Raw genomic sequence first — 16874 nt, forward strand, 5'->3', positions numbered from 1 at the left:
GTTTCCACTCTCCCACCCCAACCTTATTCACACTTCATATCTGACTTCCACACGCGGTTTTGCCCTTGACCTTTGTAGGGCAGGGGAAACACGTTGCGACAGTCCCTACTTGAGTCAGGAATACTGTTTCCTGAATTGAGCTCATACAAAAGACTCTACTGAGCGGGCAGGACCCCATGGGTGCCCAAGAAGTGAAGTCATAAGACATGTGATGGCTTCATGGCCACGTCCTCTGCCAGCCCAGAAACGCAGCCTAGTTATTATGGATGCAACACCGACCCAGGCCTGACTTCTTCACCCTCTGGCATGGATGCCTAATTAGACACATCGAAGCTGCAAAGTTTCTTAGAAACTGGAGACCAGTTCGAAATTAACTGCAGAGAAAAAGAAGAAGGTGGTTCAAAAAACCCCCCTAAAAATCCTACCAGCACACCCAGCTGAGTGGAGCAGCTGGCAATGGTATCACCTCGGGACTGGTCACTTGGACCAGGCATTTTAGGCCACTACGATGTGTTGCTGACGATGGTCCCTTTTTGGCATCTTCCTTTTCAGTACTTTTCTATTTCTGTCCCACTCACCACCTCGAACCTGTCCCGGTGTACGACAGGAACCAAGAAGTAATCATATTTCTGGCAAACACATCTTTCGCACTTAACCACGTGCTGTTCAAAGCAAGTTATAGGGTTTAAGTGGCTCAAGCCACTCAATAACCCTGTGGGGTAGGTTCTATTACCAGGTTCCCTTACAAATCATGGGGACGGCAAAGGCCACAAGGATCTCCCGCCGAACCACAGGAGCAAGAACTCTGGTCTGAACCCACAAGTCCAAGTGTGTCTGAGGGTTCTTGACTCCAGCAGGGAAGGACGGGGTTAAAGACCGGGGTCCCCAGACGCGGGAGGGAACCGCTGCTGCCTGGGCGGGCAGCTCAGGCGAAGATGCCTTTCGCTCCACATCCAGCAGGCGCGGGGCGGGGGGGGGGGGGGGGTCGGTGAGCACTTCGCTATCCCACCAGGTCATTAAACAGAGGAGCCCGGAGTTCAGGGCCAGGCAACTGCCTCTCTCTCTTCCTCAACGGGAAGATGGAGTGGGGAAGTAGAAGTGACCTCACAGGATATCGGGAGAAAGCCTGATTCATGTGGGCGGACCCGCCTTCGCACCCAGCTCACCGCAAAAGTTCGGAGTGGGGTCATGCGGGCGGGGGTGGACGCCCCCTTCCTTGGCTGCAAGACAGATTTCCTCTCGGTAGAGTGCAGGCGCAGTTGGCACCAAACTCCCTCCAAACAGGAAGTCGCCAAGATGCTAGGTGGAACCGGTGCCTTTTTTTTAAAGGTCAAACTTTTTCCTTGGCTAAGCGGCTGTTTCCCGAGCGCCTAGTACGTGCCAAGCACATGCACACGACACGTAGTCCTTATGGATCAAGTGGGTGCTCTGCGGGAAGATGCAGAGAGAAAAGACCACACACGCGCGCGCACACACACACCTGGCAAATCTCACAGGAGAAAGGCTCTCCGGGAGCTGTCTTGTTTCTAGGAAATCAACATGAAAATCGAAGGTCTCGCGCGCACACCGCGGGAGCCCCCTCTTCCCCGCACCAAGCGCCCGGCCTGAGCCCCGGGCAGGGCAAGTGGGGGTCCCGGGCGAGGGCGGAAGGCGCGCGCGCGGCGGGGCGGGTGACCAGGTGGACCGGCAGGGCCGGAAGAGGGCTCGGAGTTGGCTGGCGGGCGGCGCCGGAGGCAGGTGCCAGCGGGAGTGGGCGGGGGCGACCCGGCGTCACCCTCCTCCGGGGGCCGGGCGCGCACACCAGCTCGGCCCGCGGAGCCGGGGGCACAGGCGTCCCCGCCGCCCGCAGGAGGAGCCCGAGCGGCCGCATCCTCTGGAGAGACGCCCGGGCTCCGCAGCCGCCCTCCCCCTCCTCCGAGAGGCGAGCGCCGCCCGTCCCCGCACCCAGAGCCTCCACCTGCCGCGGACTCCCGGGCGGCCGGGCGCGGGGCAGAGAAGGCGCGAGAAACAGGGGCCCGGGAGACAGCGGCTCCCGGGGACCGCTCCGCGCGGAGAGGGGACGCCCTTCCACGCCGCCAGTCCCCGCGCGTTCGGCGCCCCGGCCCCGAGTTCAAGGGCCACCGCCCTCGGAGGGGGCTCTCCGCTCGGGCAGCGCCCCATCCCGGGGCTCCGGCGCCTCGGCCCCCCCACCCCACCCCGCGGCGGGGCCATGCCGGGGCTGCGCCGGGACCGCCTGCGGACCCTGCTGCTGCTGGGCGTGCTGCTGGCCGCCGACCTCTACTTCCACCTCGGGCCCCGGGTACGGCGCCGGCTGCGGCCCCGGGAGCGCCCGCCCGGCTGCCCGTGCGCCCGCCGCGCCACCCCCTCGGCCCCTCGGCCGGCCGCGCGCCACGTTCCCCCGGCCGAGCCGGGCGGCGGCGGCCCCGGCTCCAAGCTGCGGGCCCTCTTCGCGCACCCGCTGTACAACGAGCCGGAGGAGCCTCCGCTGCTGGGGCCCGAGGACTCGCTGCTGGCCGGCCCCGAGGCGCTGCGCTATTACCGGAGGAAGGTGGCCCGCTGGAACAGGTGAGACCCCGCGCCCCGGCGCCCGGCCCCGAGCCGATCTCCGCGCGAGGAAGAGCTTCTGGGCAGCAGCGCCAGCAGGAGGTGCTCCCAGCTCCTCTCCCCGCGAGCCCCTGGGGGTCCATCCTGAGCCCCTTCTGTTCCCCGGGCCATCGCCCCCCTCTTTCTCCTGGTCCTGATGTGGAAAGCCGCTGCCGGACTTCGGTTTTCCAGAATGAGGTTCCCCAGCAGAGCAACTCGAGAGAGAGCTGCTTCGAATCCGGCACCTACCTCTAGACCTGGGCGCCTTCCACGAACCGAAGCTACACCCCCCACCCGGCTCTTCCCCTTTGCTTATTCCTCTGCCCGGGGTCAGAGATCACGAGAGGTCAGCCGGGCAGAAAGTCAGTGGTCAGTTCCCTGAAATGGTCGCCACGCTGTGCTGTTTACAACGTGGCTTGTCCCGTGAGTGTTACAACCTGAAGGCAGTTTTATTATCGTGGGGATATGGGCACGGGGGAGATAAAAATCTACCTGGGAATTTTTTTAAAATCCAAGACAAAATATAGAGGAAAAAAATACCAAACATATTTAGGCTAATATTAAGAAGGATATTTTGTGTGTGTGAAAGGACAGGGTGGGAGGGTCCTTTGGAGAAGCTGGAATGGTCAGTTCGGAGATCCCCAGCTGATGACAGAGGCCTTCATAGGAGTTAGGACTCTGTTTTGAAGTACACACTGGTTTACAGATCTCTCAGTCCACTTTCGGACCACACCCATCACTTTTCTTAATACAAGAGATTACCAGATGAGATGTCTTCGCTGGCTTTATAGTCCCTCTGGAGGATGGGTAGACATAAATGTCTATGGAAGCTCAGCGCTAGCCCAGTTTAACTGCTCGTTATTCTGTAGTGCTGAGACTGACCAGGGGTGGAGGGGGCCTTCAGAAAGCAAAAAGAAAAAAAAACTGAGAGTTACTGGCTGAAGTCACTGTGGTGCGTTTCAGTTGCAACTGGCTGATGATTTTGTATTAAAAAGAAAGTGGTTCTCGATTCTCTTGCTGATTGGACGCAGTAAAAAGGCAGTTTGAGATTGCTTCTCAGACACTGTCATTTTCGATATTACCTTTATTTCATCAATAACGTGCGGATCAGTGAGCTAGGAAGTTTTGCCCTTGGAAAATTATCTCCACGTCCATTGCGGATTTGAGGAAGGACCGTGGGAGAAGTTGCTTGCTTTTGTCAATGTCGATCAATATTCACTTAACTCACATTTCTGTGGCCTTAAACTTCCCTACATTACTTTTGTCCTTAAGGAGAGTCGAAGGGAATATTTTGGCAGAAAAGCAAAAGTCTTTCTCACCGATCTGTCCTACAAACAATTTTGAGCTTGATTTCTGTGCCATTATGTGTCAGAAAAACACATTTACTGACCAGGAATGATCTTGGGCATTTAACAGAGGTTTGATGGGGACTGGTGACCTTGCTGTATTCGGCGCTAACAGAGTAGTTTCGTGTGGTTGGTTGAACGTGACAGTTGTGATACCTACTCATCACTACCTTTTAATACTTGAGATCTCAAGTGAGGTTTGTGGGCTGTAACAGGAGGGGAGCTACACTTACAAGTGTTGAAACCGGACCCCAGAGGCAGAGAACCTTCACCCAAACTGCATTGTACATGTCAAGGCAAGGATTTTAATACGTGTATATATACCAGGGCTAAAAATGGAACGAGGAAGACTCATTAGCCAGGGGGCATTGGAATTGCACTCGAAGTTCTATTGTGAGAGATAGTCACTCATTACCTTAAGCCCTGACGACGTGAGGACACATAAAAAGTACCTGCTTCGATATGCAGGGCCAGCCAACGCTCCGGATTTCAGTGCAGACAATTAGAACGAACAGCAAAGGAAAAGAAAACAGGGAATGACCTTGCCAATTGTTTCCCTCTTGCACAGACAAGCCCCCCTTGTTTGTAGCCACAACCCAGCCAGTATTGAAAAGCCAGGCCTTTCTAGACATATGTGGATGCCACCCTACCAGTAATCACTTAGCATCATTAACTGCTATCCAGAATAATTGTAGCAATAAACCAAGCCGCCTCACCGGAGCGGCGCAGGTAATAAACTAGCCAAATCAGCATTTCCTCCCCAGTGGCCCAGAGGAGCCCATTAGTCTGAGTGAATGATTTTTTTTTTAATTTTAAACCACCACACTAATAAGTACTGGTATGAAGTCAGAACGTATCTTTCTATAACTTGAGCTGGTCACCGATAGGAGTTAGGACACGCCCGGCCTTTCCTCCACAGCACGTCTCTTTTTGATTTCAGTGGCAGATGGAGCTTATACACTGTTTTGAATGTTTCAGGTTCTCGATCGGTATTTGTTCACGGGATGTCAACATGTAGTTGACACGATGGGTGGGGTGTGCTATCCTCGTGCTGTCAACGAAGCTTTCTGCAGACCTCCTCAACGCGCTGCTCTTCCCTCCCTTCCTCTCTTTTCCCCCCCCCGCAATGTAACTCAGTGCGGCAGCGATCCAAGTTAAAAATGCAGTCGGGGAAAATGTCTCTGTCGGGCCGTTGGCCGCTGATCAGAGCGAGCGGTCCAACACATTTGGCACCTCTCTTGCCTGGAGAAGAGGACAGCACGCAGGGGGCCCGGGAAGTGGGGTCGTCACTATTTCAGACCTTAAACCAACAAGCCAGACGAAGCCTTTTCCTTTCAGAGCAGTGGTGGAGGGCGGCGCTTACCTGGAGCCCAGGTTCATGCTGTTGCTACCCTGACATCTTAGAGGCTGAGTTCTGGGTTCCTTCCCCGCCCAGCAGCTGCCCGAGCCAGACAGCATCTGTCCTTTGACATGTCAAAGCCAGTCAGCTTGGCTTGGCCGTTTGCCCTCATATCTTTGGTCGGTTCCTCTGTAACCCTCTGGTCTGACAGTCAAGGTCAGACAGGGTCATGCCTGGCTGGTGTAAGAACTCCGGCAGCTACAGCACAGATGCAAGTTTTCCACTCTCTGCTTTTCTTTCTTGACCTCATCCCCGCGTATCAAGAAGGTTATATTGGGCTTCCCTGGTGGCGCAGTGGTTGAGAGTCTGCCTGCCGATGCAGGGGACACGGGTTCGTGCCCCGATCCGGGAAGATCCCACATGCCGCGGAGCGGCTGGGCCCGTGAGCCATGGCCGCTGAGCCTGCGTGTCCGGAGCCTGTGCTCCGCAATGGGAGAGGCCACAACAGTGAGAGGCCCGCGTACCGCAAAAAAAAAAAAAAAAAAAAAAAAAGAAGGTTATATTTTCCTGCACTTACCGAGTCAGCACTTCTAAATGTGTGTGTACCTGTGTCTTTCCCTCCATCGGATGCCCCTGTCTTCTGCCTTCATACCTCCACCGCTTGCCTTCGCTGAAGAAAGCCTGGCCCTGAGTCTCCCTTTGAAAATCACAGCAAAGAGACAGCTTTGCAAAAATGACAGCTGTTTGAGGAAAGTAAATTGGCTCCGGTTCTTCCCAGAGAAGCTATGAGAAGATCCAGAAGCCGAAGCAGTTGTAGGAGAGCAGCAGCGGGGGGCGGGGCTGGGTGGGGGGGATGCCAGAAGAGACTGGCAAGAATTCAGCTGGGCATGAGGGTGGTCTGGTCTAGGAACTGCTGGAGAAAAAGCTTCTTCCCACCGTGGCATCCGGGGAATAGGAAATAAAATCTCTTTATTCTCACCCCCTCCTTTTTATCTCTTTCCTGCTTATCTCATGCTGGCCCCAGATTGTTTGGAGCGCAGAGTTATTGAGAAGAGGCAGTTCAGCTCACAGAGCAGATAAAAGCCCGGGGTCTCACTCAGGGGTGCCGGCCATTTGTCATTCACCCAGAGTCAGCAGGACCTGGGCCCCTTTTTCGATTCTTCCGCCAGTGATGCCAGGCTGAGAAAGGAAATGAGCCTCCTGGGATTTGAAGAGGGGCCTCAGCCACCACCTGTATGTGGTTAGCAGGAGTGGGGATCTGGACTTCCATTTCTCTTTTCTCCCAGTTAGAGCCTTGCCTGGCCAGTTGGGAAAAGCTATGATTTTCGTGGTTTCTGAATCCCTGGATTTGTAGCTGGAGGAAACCTCTCCACTCTTCTCAGAGCCAAAAGCTCCAAGCAGATGGTTTCAGAGAGAGCTCATCCAGGGGCTGTTTCCAGGTTCCTGTTCCCTCATTTCCGAGCTCAGTTCTCATTGCGGTCAGCACAGCAAAGACCTAAACCAGGGAGGGTACCAGTGTTCATCCAAGGAGGACAGCACTTCCAGTCTCCAGCTGCATCAGAATGAAGCCCGTCAGCCAAGAACTGGAAGATGCTCATCAGCTGTTCCATTGGTCCCTACCACTGACAGCCCCCTTTTACCCCAACCAAATTCTCATCCATCTGGGAACTCGACTTGGTAGTTCTTTGCATGCAAATCCTCCTACTTGAGACATGCTTGGTAGGTGCCGGGTACTTGACATACACTTGCTAACTCAGGCCTCACAATTTCCTGAGAAGTAGGTGCAAGATTCCAAGATGCGCCCCCTAGAGGCCAGGCCCTGGGTGTACACACACCTCATTATCCAATCCAATGCTAATCTAGGTACTGCAGTAAAGGGAATTTACAGATGTAATTAAAGTCCCAGACCGGTTGACCTTGGGATAGGGAGATTACCCAGGTATGCCGGACCTAATCACATGAGCCCTTTAAAAGCAGAGTTTTCTCTGGCTGGTCAAAGAAGAGGAGGTCAGAGACTCCACATATGATAAGGGTTGGATGTCCCATTGCTGACTTGGAAATGGAGGGGCCATGTGGCAGGAGAGATGAGTGACCCTCAGGGTCTAAGATGGGCCCCAGTCGACAGCCAGCCATGAAACAGGGACTTCAGTCCTGCAGCCACAAGAAATGAATGCTGCCAACAGCAAGAGTGAGCACGGAAGCAGATCCTTCCCCAGAACCTCCAGGCAAGAACTCCACCTAGCTGATGACTTAACTTCACCCTTGTAAAGCCTGTGCAGGGAACTCCATCACGCTGAGCTGGATTTCTGACCTATAGCTGGGGGAGCTAATGGGTGGGTATTGTTTAAAGCCACAAGGTTGGAAAACTAATTCAGCACTGTGTTTACTTCATTTTATGGAGGAAACTGGGGATGGGAAGGTGGTTATAACTTGTCTTCTTAAGTCAGGCAGCTAGCAAACCTCAGGCAGCCTTTGCACCCAGAGGGTCTGGCTCTAGAATCCATGCTGTCTGACCAGCAGCTCTCGCCCTCTGCATCCTTGGACGTCCACGGGGGCTTGCTTTTCCACTCCTGGAAAGGCTTTTCCGACTACTTCCACCCACTCTGGTCCCTCCCTGACTAGACCCATCCTCTCCACATACCATCACGTTAATTGTTATGACCGTGCAGCTTCATGGCAGCTGTCTCATGTGAGCATGAATGGCCACTTGCTCCAGGCATGAAAAGCCCCCAGCTTGCACACGGTTGCATGAATACATCTGTTTCATGGTTCCCTGTAGGGGAGAGCCAGAGTAAACATCTGTGGGACAAATAATGGGGGACAGATGACCTCAGGATTTGGGGGCCATTAGTCAATGGCCTGCGCCCCTATGAGAGAGAAGAAGCCTTGAACAAAAACAATCTTAACCGTAAAATTATCCCACCTATAACCTGGCTCTTCCTCCCTATAAAAGTCAAAGGCAAAGCCAGCCTACTGAGACATCCTGGAATTTGGATCTGGGGTGCTCTCCCTACTGCAGTGGCGTAAATAAAATCAATTTCCAAAAAAAAAAAAAAAAAAAAAGCCCTGAAGGAAAGTTGAAAAGGTGCTGTTTGCCAAGAAGAGAGAACTTCCTCAGCTTCCTGAACTTTCTGAGGAAGAACAGCCAAAAAGTCATGCATTCAAGAAAAGTGGGAACCACAGAGAGACCCTGACTTAGCCAAAGCGATCCCCACTCACCCCTTGGTAGGTGCTGACCTGTGTTTTCCTTGTGATTATTCATTAAACTGGAGGGCGACGAGAACCTGTAGATTCTGCTGAAGTCGGCTTTCGTGTGGCTAAAAGCCGAGTGAGGATTCTAAACAGCTGCAGCTTTAGTGGACCAGAAGTTCCTAGGAGTAAGGGCATCTGCGTACCTGTCATTATAGGCAGGCACACACATATATGCCTAAAGAAAACCATAGTACGGAAAAAGAAAAGGCCTAGTTCTTTTTATGGCCTGCCACTTGGCAGGATGTCCTGTGGCTGAAGCGTGAAATCAAGACAGAACTGAGTTTGAGTGCCTTGGAGATGCCAACATCCAATACTGTCGATCCCTGGAGGCTGAGCTTGGAAGCCAAGAACTGGAGACCGCCAGCATCATCGGGCTTGAACAAGAGGCAAAGTTAAGAACCAGAAAAGGGCCTATTTTATCAGATTCTCTAGTAACAAACCAGGTACATTTGGGAAGTCACAGGGGATACAAAATAGTGCAGGACTATGGTTCCCAAGAAGTCAGGAACCTGTAATAAAATTCAGCAAAATGTGGAGAGTAAAGAGAAACTTGAGGAGTCGTTGGCACAGGGGCCGATGAACTGAGGCGCTGGACCATAAAAGACAAGATGGCCTGGGGAGAGATGGGAATTTAGACAGCTTGGGAGAGGTGGATGGGTTAGAAAAGAGCTCTGCTGGCAGAAGAAGACCAGAGCTGTTCAGCCCTGGGAAGTCAAGTTCAGCTCAGAGAGCAAACTTGCCTTCAGCTGTCTGTACCTGGGTCAAGCTCTGTAGTTTGTGGGTAAGTCCTTTTCGTGATGCTCATCAAAACGGAGCCTCTGTGGAGGGACAGATTGTCTCTCCTGGGCAATGCAGTCATCCCGGTTTCGTCCATTTCAGTGGGCTTTCTATTTTTCTGATTCATTTTCTTCAGTGGCCGAAGAGTGACAAATCCTGTAGGGAAAGTGTGTTTATCTGCACTCACAGCCCAGCTCGTGTTTTTTCACTCTGACTTAAAGAATTCTGCACAACCAGCGACTGCTTATTTATGCCTTCTGTGCTCCTCTTGAGCACTCAGAGATGCTAGGGGAAGTCAGACTGACCAGCCACAATTCCATCATCAAGTCAAGCCCTGATTAACCACCCTTTCGTTGCAGGGGTTTTTTTTTGTGTTTTTTTTTTTTTTTTTTAACTGGGGTCATTGGATCCTACTGAGTTCAAGTGATGAGGTCTCTATTTCCCTTAAATTTTATGCATACTTTGCATTCTGTGCATATGTTTATTTTCTTAGGAAACAGTACATTGTATTTGCAAAGTGTGGCCTACACTCATCAGAGTACTTTGATGTCAAATGACAGAAAACCAACTCCAACCAACGCAAGCAGTTAAAGGAAATGTAGAGAATCAAGTAACCAAAATTCGGTGAAGTCAGCTGTCTCTACTCTCCCTACGCTTAGTTCTTCCTCTTGTTTTAATCCCCTCTTGCGGTTTCAAGCCCCAAAAACCCTGGGACCAGAGAGAGAAAAGGGCTTCTAAAATTTCCGAAAAGAAAGACCCTGGGCAAAGCCACTGATTGGCCAGGCCTGGGGATACAACTAGGCTCTAGAGGGTTATGATTGGTCCAGTTCTGAGAAGGATGCCCAGGCTTCAACCAATCACTGACGCCGGGGAGGTGGAGTCATTGGAAAGTCTCCACTGAGCTCTCCATTCAAGCCACGTGACTCAGTGTGGGAAGAGCAGTTCCCCCAAACCTGGCTGGGTGCCCAGACCTCAAGTGACCCAGAAGAACTTATGTGACCAGAGTGATGCTAGAAAGTTTCTCAACTTGTGCTTGCTGCAGTTTCTGACTCTTAGAGCCACTGTTCTGGAGTTTTAATAAGACTTTTTAAAAACAAATTCATTTGTAACAGATTCCTAATGTGCAGAACTTTTACACCAACCATTAAAATTACCACAAGAAGATAGGAATCTTTATTTATTTGGCCACAGATGCTCTGATTGAGTGGAATGAGTACACAGCATCCTCTCACAAGGATTTTAAAGCTTGTTTTATAAATTTTTAAACACTTTCATATTAACCAATCTTTTGTATTAACCAATATAATATTTAGAACGATTATGAAGGTTTGTTCTTCCTTATCAGGTGTATTAAGAGCCTGTATTTTATAAACAAATTTCCAAAGGCCATTATCTGTCCATTTATCTATAAGACATCTGTGAAAATAATTGTTAATATTGGTAACACCATGAATAAGCAGAGTGCTTTCTACTTCCTGAAGCTCTTTAAACAGAGTCTATAATTAGTTCATTACTGAAAAAGATTGGGCTTTACAGCCAGTAAGAGGTTGACCGACATATCCCCATGGAAAGATGTCCAGTCAAGCCGTATTTTATTATAAAGCAGTATCCCCTGGCATTTCCCCAGGCTGGCGAGGCTTCAGTGAGCTCCACGTAGGAGCCCTGATGAAAAAACTTGGCAAGAACCACAAGCGCTGCCTTGTCCTGAGACCCTCAAGAGGCCAGACCTCTCAGAAAACTCTCCACTGAAATGGGCAAAAACACCATCAGTGCAACTCGGTGCCCTCAAAGCAACACAGGGAAAAGTGTGTGCTCCCTGTTTATTATATCCGTATGTTATTATAATATAATGGTGAGAAGCTGAGAGCTTCTCATGTAATTTGCTATTAAAAAATTAAATATGCCATCCAGGAAGGGTTTTCTACGACAAACTTTTCTGCCTCAGTAACCTGGACCCCTTTTGGAGATCCCTTTATGAGCTGCACAGCAACAGCTGGATGCCTGAGACATCCCACTTCTAGGAAGTTGGAAGTCAAGTCTTTAAGCCATCGGATCTCTTGGCATTTCCTGAGCAGGGTCTAAAAAGGGAATTCAGTCACTGTATTTGTTTCCTAGGGCTACCGTGACATATTGCCACTGTTTAAGTCACTGTTGGTGGCTTGAAACAATGTAAATGTATTCTTTCACAATTCTGGAGGCTGCGGTCTGAAATGGAGGTGTGGGCAGGGTAGCAGGCCTTCCAGAGTGTCTATGGGAGAATCCATTCTGTGCCTCTTGCAACTTCTTTGGCTGCCAGCATCCCTCGGCTTGTGGCTGCATCCCTCCAGCTCCGGCCTCCTTGATCACATAACCTCCTCTTCTGTCTCTGTCTCTCTCTTCTAAGGACACACGTCGTAGATTTAGGACTCACCTGGTAATCCAAGACAGTCTCATTTCAGGAGCCTTACTTACCTCTGTACACACTCTTTTTCCAAATAAGGTCACTTTCACAGGTTTCAGAGATCAGGTCACAGACATATCTTTTGGTGGAGCACCATGCAGCCCACTACAGTTGTGTCTCATGATGACCATAAAGGCCTTGCAGGTGCCATTTTATTTTTATTTTTTTAAAAAGACTTATCGTTTACCTAAAAGATTTACATAAGAAGAGTATTTTATCGTTTACGTTACAGATCTTGCTTTCTCTGCTAGAGCTTCTGATAGACACTGAGGGGCAGTGCATTTAGAATGAAACGCTTGGCGGTGCCTGGAATGTAGGTCGTCAGGATTGTCATTCGGAACAGAGAAATAGATCTAGTAATTAGCTGAACTTGGACATAGGAACAAAGGTTCTTTACGAAGGTCGCGGAGTCAAACGGGATCAGTGAGTGAACTCAAGCCACGGACCTCTATCTGGAGAGGGACCAGAAGGACGGGAGCAGCCTGGACTCTCCTCGGACAATTCTTTTGGACCTGCTGTGACAGGTGAGCCAACGATAATCAGTGCATCAAAGCCATGTGCCGTGGAATGTGACTGCAAAATGTTTGGCTGGAAAAATATTAAAAATAGATGATAAGCCAATGCCCACCTTAGGTATTAAAAAACCATCAATAAAGCAACCATTGGATGCCTAATGTGAGCAGTGTAACTTACCAGGGACTCCTCTGGGTTAAACTCATTGCAAACTGTACACCCCAGGTAACTGGATGAGGTGGCGTTCTGTTCTGTTATGAGCTGTAAATCCATCGAAAGGTCTGGGGGGTCGGCCAAAAACGATGATCTTGGATTTATAGCAATTCATCTGCAGCCCTTCTTTTTGGCAGGAACCAAGCTAGCAGTCTGTTTAGGCTACTTGTAATTTGTGATATTACAACCACTTTATCTGCATCTATGAAAATGCTTCTTCCTCAGTCTCCGGGCAGGGGACGCTGTGCCTAACGCACCCAAAATGTTTTCTTATTATTATTAATTAATTTATTAATTTACTTTTGGCTGCATTGGGTCTTCTTTGCTGCACACGGGCTTTATCTAGTTGTGGCGAGCGGGGGCTACTCTTTCGTTGCGGTGCGCAGGCTTTTCATTGCGGTGGCTTCTCTTGTTGCGGAGCATGGGCTCTAGGTGTGCAGGCTTCAGTAGTTGTGGCTTGCAGACTCAGTAGTTGTGGCTTGTGGGCTCTAGAGCACAGGCTCAGTAGTTGTGGCGCACAGGCTTAGTTGCTCCGCGGCATGTGGGATCTTCTCGGACCAGGGCTCAAACCCATGTCCCCTGCATCGGCAGGTGGATTCTTAACCACTGTGCCACCAGGGAAGGCTCCCCCAAATGTTATTTACTCATTAAGGTATAAATAAACAACCAGGTGGGCCAGAACATTGGGCCCCACTGGAGATGATCTGCTGACTCTTTTCCTTCAGGTCAACTTGCAAAACTGCCCACTCAGAGAGATCTTTCCTGCCCCTCCAACATAAGGGATCCCAGGACCCTCTTTTACCAACTCCTGCTTTATTTTCATCAGGGCTCTTAACACATGCCCTCTTGTTTATTGATATGCTTTGCGTATATCCTCACTAGGTTGTCAGCTTTTTAAGGATGGATTGAATCGAGTGGATATAGCCATGTCCTGATCCCCAGAACATGTCACCGTTACCTCTTTGGAAAAAAATTCTTTGCACATGCAATTAAGGATCTTGACATGAGGAGATCCTGCTGGATTGTGTGGGTGGGCCCTACATCCTATGACACGTGTCTTTGTAAGAGAAAAGCAGAGTGAGATTAGACACAGACAGAAAAGGAGGAGACTTTCTGACCAAGAAGGTAGAGGCTGGAGTGATGTGGCCGCAAGCCAAGGAACGCCAGCAGCCTCCGGAACGGGAAGAAGCAGAGAATGGATTCTCCCCTGCAGCCCCCAGAAGGAGCAGGGCCTGGCCCACGCCACAATTTCAGACTCTTGGGCTCCAGAGCTCTGAGAATGAATTTCTGTAAAGCTCCCAAGTTTGAGGTCATTTGTTAGGGCTGCCACAGGAAATGAAAAGAAGGCGGGATGCTTGTTTGCTTCTTGGGCAGTGTAACCCCGGGGTCTAAAACACTGCTTGTGTATAGCAGGTGCTTACTGAGTGTTTGGTAAACGAATGAATAAGGGAGCCTCTTGGAGGCTTTGCAGTTGGGCAGCTCTGGGTTTCGATCCTGACTCTGCCTCTGAAGCACTGGGAGGCCTGAAGCTCATTTCCTCCCGCCTCTGTTTCCTGCCCTGCAAAGTGGGCCGCATACCTACCCCTGGGGGTGTCGGGAGGGCAGATTGAGGTCACATGTGTGACACATGGGGCAGGACGCCTGCTTCCTGCGGCCCTGAGTCGCCAGTAGGTAAGTGACCACTAGTTAGTTACTGTGGTACGCTCCGTATGGGTTATCTGATAGCCACCAACAGCCAGCCACGTTCATCGATGTCTGATGCCCAGTTGGGTGGAGGAGAGGAGGAAGAAACAGCCTTTGTGGTCCCCAGATGCCAGGGAGAAGCACCCGTGCTTCCAGCCCAGCCCCTGGCCTGCCTGGCCTCAGCCTCAGCTGCTGCTGCCAGAAAGTGCACATGTTCACCTCTCCGCAGTCACTTTGACGTCAGATACCCAGAGCTTGTGGGTGGGGGAAGACACAGACCTGGGGCAGCCTGCACTTAGTCTACTGACGTCAGACATTATCCCCACGTACGTGCATGCGTGCACACACACACATGTACACATGTACACAAACATGTTCACACACGCCTCCACCACACACACACACACACACGCCTCCACATACACACATACACGTGTACATATGTATCCACATACATCCACATGTACACACACATCCTCTCACACATCCACACGCCTACACATACACACATACACGTGTACACACATCCACACGCACACATCCACACACACACACGTACACACACGTACACATGTCCACATACACACACGTACACATACACACATCCACACACACACATACACGCACATCCACATACACGCACACGTACACGTACACACACACACATCCACACACACATGTCCACACACACGTCCACATACACACACATGTACACATACACACATCCACACGCCCACGTACACACACATACACATACACACACGTACAAGTACACACACATACATGTACAGACACACATCCACACGCCCATATACACACACACACACACACACACCCCCTTCTGAGGGGACACCAGCTGCTAACGTTGCTCACTGACTGGACAGGAGCCCTCCCTTCCCTTCCTCTTCTCTCCTTTTCCCAAGGCCGGTACCAAGCCAGCTAAGCAGGGCGCTCCCCGCTGGCTGGAGGCCTTTCCCCGGCCCCGCCTCTGCTGAGCTTAGGTCAGAACCCTGGCTGTTCCTTTCTCCTTTTCCACGGACCGTGTTGCTGCTTCCACTGTGCAGACCTTCCTTTCCTCCTCTGTGGATTGGAGGGGTGATCTAGTCACAGGGCTCCTACAGCACAGGGAGAGAACCCTCAAAATACATTTGCAATAAGCTCTTCGCAAGTGCAGAGATCAATAGTATTAACTACAGCGATGCCTCCTACGTTAAATAAGCACCACAAGGCTGTGGATGAGGCATCGGGATCCATGGGTGTCCCAGCACCCTCGCAGCTGGGGGGACCATGTGCCGAGTTCCAGCCCATGCGATGTGAGTTGAAATGATCTACATCACTTCCTGGCCAGAGCCTTTAAAAGCTGGGACCTAGGGCCTCCCTGGTGGCGCAGTGGTTGAGAGTCCGCCTGCCGATGCAGGGGATACGGGTTCGTGCCCCGGTCTGGGAGGATCCCATATGCCGCGGAGCGGCTGGGCCCATGAGCCACGGCCGCTGGGCCTGCGCATCCGGAGCCTGTGCTCCGCAACGGGAGAGGCCACAACAGTGAGAGGCCCGCGTACCGCAAAAAGAAGAAAAAAAAAAAAAAAAAAAAAGCTGGGACCTAACCCCTCCAGTTCCTCTCTTTTGTGGTCCTGCTGGCTGGGAGACCACAAGCGGGGGTCTTGGGGTGTCCGTCCAGCTGATCCCCGAGTCCCTCTGTGGAGCAGAATCCCTACTGACTGACCTTCGTTAGAGAAGCAGCACAACTAAGAAATAAACCTTTGCTGTGTGAAACCACTGAGCTGTCAGGACCATGTTGTTTCTCCCCAGAACCTGATTTTACTCTCCAAATGCAAGTGTCGAAGAGATGTACCGAGGATTCCTATTTCTAAAATCACATCCAGTGGGACTCTAAGCCCATTTCCCGGGAGGTTGGTTGGAAATTCAATCTCAGTCACTGGAGTCACTGGAGTTCCTTTCCCTAGACCCCCGAGTGTCGGGGGAATGTCCTTAGGGTCTTAGGTAGCAGAAGGTGTGAGGTCCTCATTCTGTCACCTGGTCTCGTGCATGAGGGTGGCAGTGCTACTTCTGTGCCGAGCTCGGGCACGGGACTATTTGCTGGTGCCTGAAATGCGCCTTCCCGGGTGCACCGCACAGCCGCTTCCCGCCACCTAGGGTCCCCTCCAGGACTCACCACCCCAAGCCAACTTTCCTTTCCTGATCTTGGCGAATCTGCCTGTTCCCCCAAAGCGTGTGCTCCTGGCTGCACTTCCCTCCTCTCTCCCCTGTCTAGCCTCTCCCTTCGCGGAGTTTAGGCTTTCCCAAAATAAAACCATTTTACAAGCCAGAGAGGGAGTGGAGAAGCCTGTCTAAATGTCTGCCTGGTCCTGGATCATAAACACCCTCTAAGACAAGGAAACACAAAGTCCGGCCCCTTCTTAGGATAGGAGCGGGTAAAATTCCACAAGAACAAAAACCACATTAATATCTCAATAAATTATCCTACCCCACGGGTGACTTCTCATGCTCGGGAGGAAAAGAGGCCAATTATCCTCTCCTTGTGTAAATCAGATGGAAAAATAACACCATGCAAATTAGCACCAGCGCATGGGCCAAGGACTTGAAAGAATTTAATCTGTGGGGAAGCCACAAGGAAATTTGCCTACAAATCATGAAAATACGTGCCCCCAGCCCCTGCAGTCAGATCCTTCTCTCCTTCGGATGCCCATGCCTGGTGACAGGCCGTAAG

At 51.3% G+C, this 16874-nt stretch overlaps 1 protein-coding gene across 2 annotated transcripts in view; it reads left to right on the plus strand.

The window, feature by feature from the left end:
- Positions 1-1780: 1780 nt before the first annotated feature.
- Positions 1781-16874, plus strand: part of FAM20A (FAM20A golgi associated secretory pathway pseudokinase) — a 42298-nt gene continuing 27204 nt past the window's right edge. For both annotated transcript variants that reach the window (XR_009530396.1, XM_060081607.1), the window contains exon 1: positions 1781-2565. Coding sequence is in view for 1 of the 2 variants with exons in the window: in XM_060081607.1 (XP_059937590.1) it covers positions 2210-2565 (356 nt within the window). In the remaining variant the exon portion in view is untranslated. The remainder of the gene's footprint in view (positions 2566-16874) is intronic.

Source organism: Mesoplodon densirostris, chromosome 18 (genome assembly GCF_025265405.1).
Source record: "Mesoplodon densirostris isolate mMesDen1 chromosome 18, mMesDen1 primary haplotype, whole genome shotgun sequence".
Lineage (NCBI taxonomy): Eukaryota > Metazoa > Chordata > Mammalia > Artiodactyla > Ziphiidae > Mesoplodon > Mesoplodon densirostris.